At 39.9% G+C, this 2,477-nt stretch overlaps 1 protein-coding gene across 1 annotated transcript; it reads left to right on the top strand.

The window, feature by feature from the left end:
• The first annotated feature begins 284 nt into the window (after positions 1-284).
• On the top strand, positions 285-2,041 carry LOC117235722 (slit homolog 3 protein-like). Its single transcript, XM_033498018.1, has 2 exons — positions 285-464; positions 1,164-2,041. Exons 1-2 carry the CDS (start codon positions 342-344, stop codon positions 1,866-1,868), a joined length of 828 nt encoding a protein of 275 aa, XP_033353909.1. The 5' UTR covers positions 285-341; the 3' UTR covers positions 1,869-2,041.
• Positions 2,042-2,477: the final 436 nt, after the last annotated feature.

The raw sequence follows: 2,477 nt of genomic DNA on the forward strand, positions 1-2,477 counted from the left end.
AATAACGATCAACGCGTCGCGTCGTCCGCCAATAAACCGGTCGTTTGTCGAAGAAAAAAAAAAACGGGAAGGATTCCTTACACGGCAAAGGGAAAACGAAATCTTTCCGACTGTTCGTAGCCACTTCTGTCGTTTTACGTTTGATTGTCCGATATGCGTCGCACGATGCGATGGCATCAGCGTGTGTAGCCGGGTCTCTGTATTTCCTCGTATTTTCCCGCTTTATATTTTCCTTGACGACGACCGTGACATTAACGTTCTTGTGGCAACCGATTCGAATCGGTATAAAAGGCGAATGTCGAGGCGTGCACGGATAGTCGTTTGCTGAAATTTCGCGCAACATGAGAGGCTCGCTCGGAACGATAATCTTAGCGACATGTTTGGCGGCCTGCACGGCGATCTGTCGTCCTGGATTGAATGGACGGGAAGATTGGTACCAGTGCGAGGGATTAAGCGATTTAAACGTGAGAAATTGCTGCTTTTGTTGACTATCTTGTTAGAGGAATAGCCGGTCGCGCGTTTCTATCGCCACGATTTCCAATTTGTTCTTTGTTCTCTTCGTTTGGTATTTTAGGAATAAGTGTAGTCGGAAACTTTTCGCTTAATCCATTTAATCTAATCCGAAATTGTCTTTCGTTTGTTACGATTAGACGGATTTTTATGCATTTTGAAGGCGCAAATATATATGGAATACACGTTACATGCAAAAATAATATAAAATATCCAATGTATCGTTACAGTACTTAATACGTAGTATAGTCTTTACCTAAATTCTATTTCTCTAATTATCCTTATAAAAGTATAAGTTTGCATAAACATCCGCAGTCTAATTATGATTAAGAAAAAGCAAATGGTTTAGTTCTAAGGTGCCTATAGAGCAATAGAAATGATTAGGTCGTTTTGTATGTTCGTCCTTTTATTATCAATGTTTTATGAGATATCGTTGTTTGCCTGTAGAATACACGTTATTCTCTCGACATTTAACATTTGATACGTACAAATTTCAAAAAGATCGACAAAGAATAATAATCGGAAGCGCTGTGTGCTTTACGAAACGAAGTAACAGCGAGCAACGACTAACTATCTTCGGAACGATCTGTATAAACGAAACTTGGATCTTGTAAAATGCGATCAAAGACTAAGATGGAAAATATCGAATACAGCAATTACAGATACCAACTGGAGCAGCCGGGATCAATATCATCGATTCGAACATCAGCAAAATTAAGACTGGCGCATTTTCCAAATATTCTGACTCTCTCGTTGAATTAAACATAACGGGATGTGGCGTGGAGGATATCGAGCCAGATGCTTTCAGAGGTCTTAAGAAATTGCAAGTGTTGGGCCTGGTCAACAATAAGATCCGGAAGATCGATGCCTCCTGGATCAGAGGGTTATCGAGTCTGAAAGCGTTAATCCTGTGGCGTAATCGGATCGTCGATATAGATCCGGAAATTTACGATCTGCTCACGGAACTGCAAGTTTGGGACATCGCTTACAACGAGCTGAACGCGTGCCTGTCTCCGGACATGTTGAGGAAACTGAAGAAACTACGTAGAATTTTAATCGCCGGCAATCCCTGGTCTTATAGGTGTCGTTCCCCGATGACCTGGTATTTGGGCAGCAATCATATCCGTTTCATCAAGGATTGGAGTATCAGCGACCTGTTAATCGAGGAATGTTTGGCTCACGAACCTGGCGCGGAACAAGACGACGTCATTTTGAATAAATGCGTCGATAGGAAAGTTGGATCGTCCGATACGTTGCCGTACAGCGTGGCTGGATTGAACGAACAAGTTCGTGAACTTACCCGGAAGGTTTTTAACTTGGAAGCTGACATAGCAACGCTGAAGAAGTCGAAAATGTAATCGCACCTTTGATTTCTCTTTTCACGGTTTAACCGTTTTCGCGGTATAAATGCGAGTTTGGAATATGGTTATAAAGTAGAATTACCTACGTTTATCCGAACTCTGATCGTTGGGACGAAAGTTTGGGTCATTGTAAGAGTATTTAATGATTAAATGCACTTTTGCCGAACAGATTGAATCTACTTATCTTTAGATTCCTATTATTCGAACGGAAATTATAGAGATAGAATCGATGAACTCCTAGGTATTATAGGAATAGTTTATACTCTACTGTTTCAGACGGAGGTTCACTGGTATCGAGTTAGATTATATCGATGAACAATAAAATCTAAAAACGCCGAGAAATATATTCTGAGAAATAATTAGTTAGATAATGATAAGCGGAAAAGCAACGACATTTAAGTACATTTCCTGTGCGATAGCATTATATAATAGCGTTAGACTACTTAGGGTAAAGTAAGAATCCCAACACCGAAAACATTTTTACGTACTATTCCGTTTTAACCATCCACGAGATATCTTTTCATATAACAAAAAAGAAAAAAAAAAACATTATCGATATCGATATAGCAATACACCATGTATCTCCGTCCAAAGTTTGACGGTTTT

Source organism: Bombus vosnesenskii, unplaced genomic scaffold (genome assembly GCF_011952255.1).
Source record: "Bombus vosnesenskii isolate JDL3184/JDL3185 unplaced genomic scaffold, Bvos_JDL3184-5_v1.1 scf7180000013319, whole genome shotgun sequence".
NCBI lineage: Eukaryota > Metazoa > Arthropoda > Insecta > Hymenoptera > Apidae > Bombus > Bombus vosnesenskii.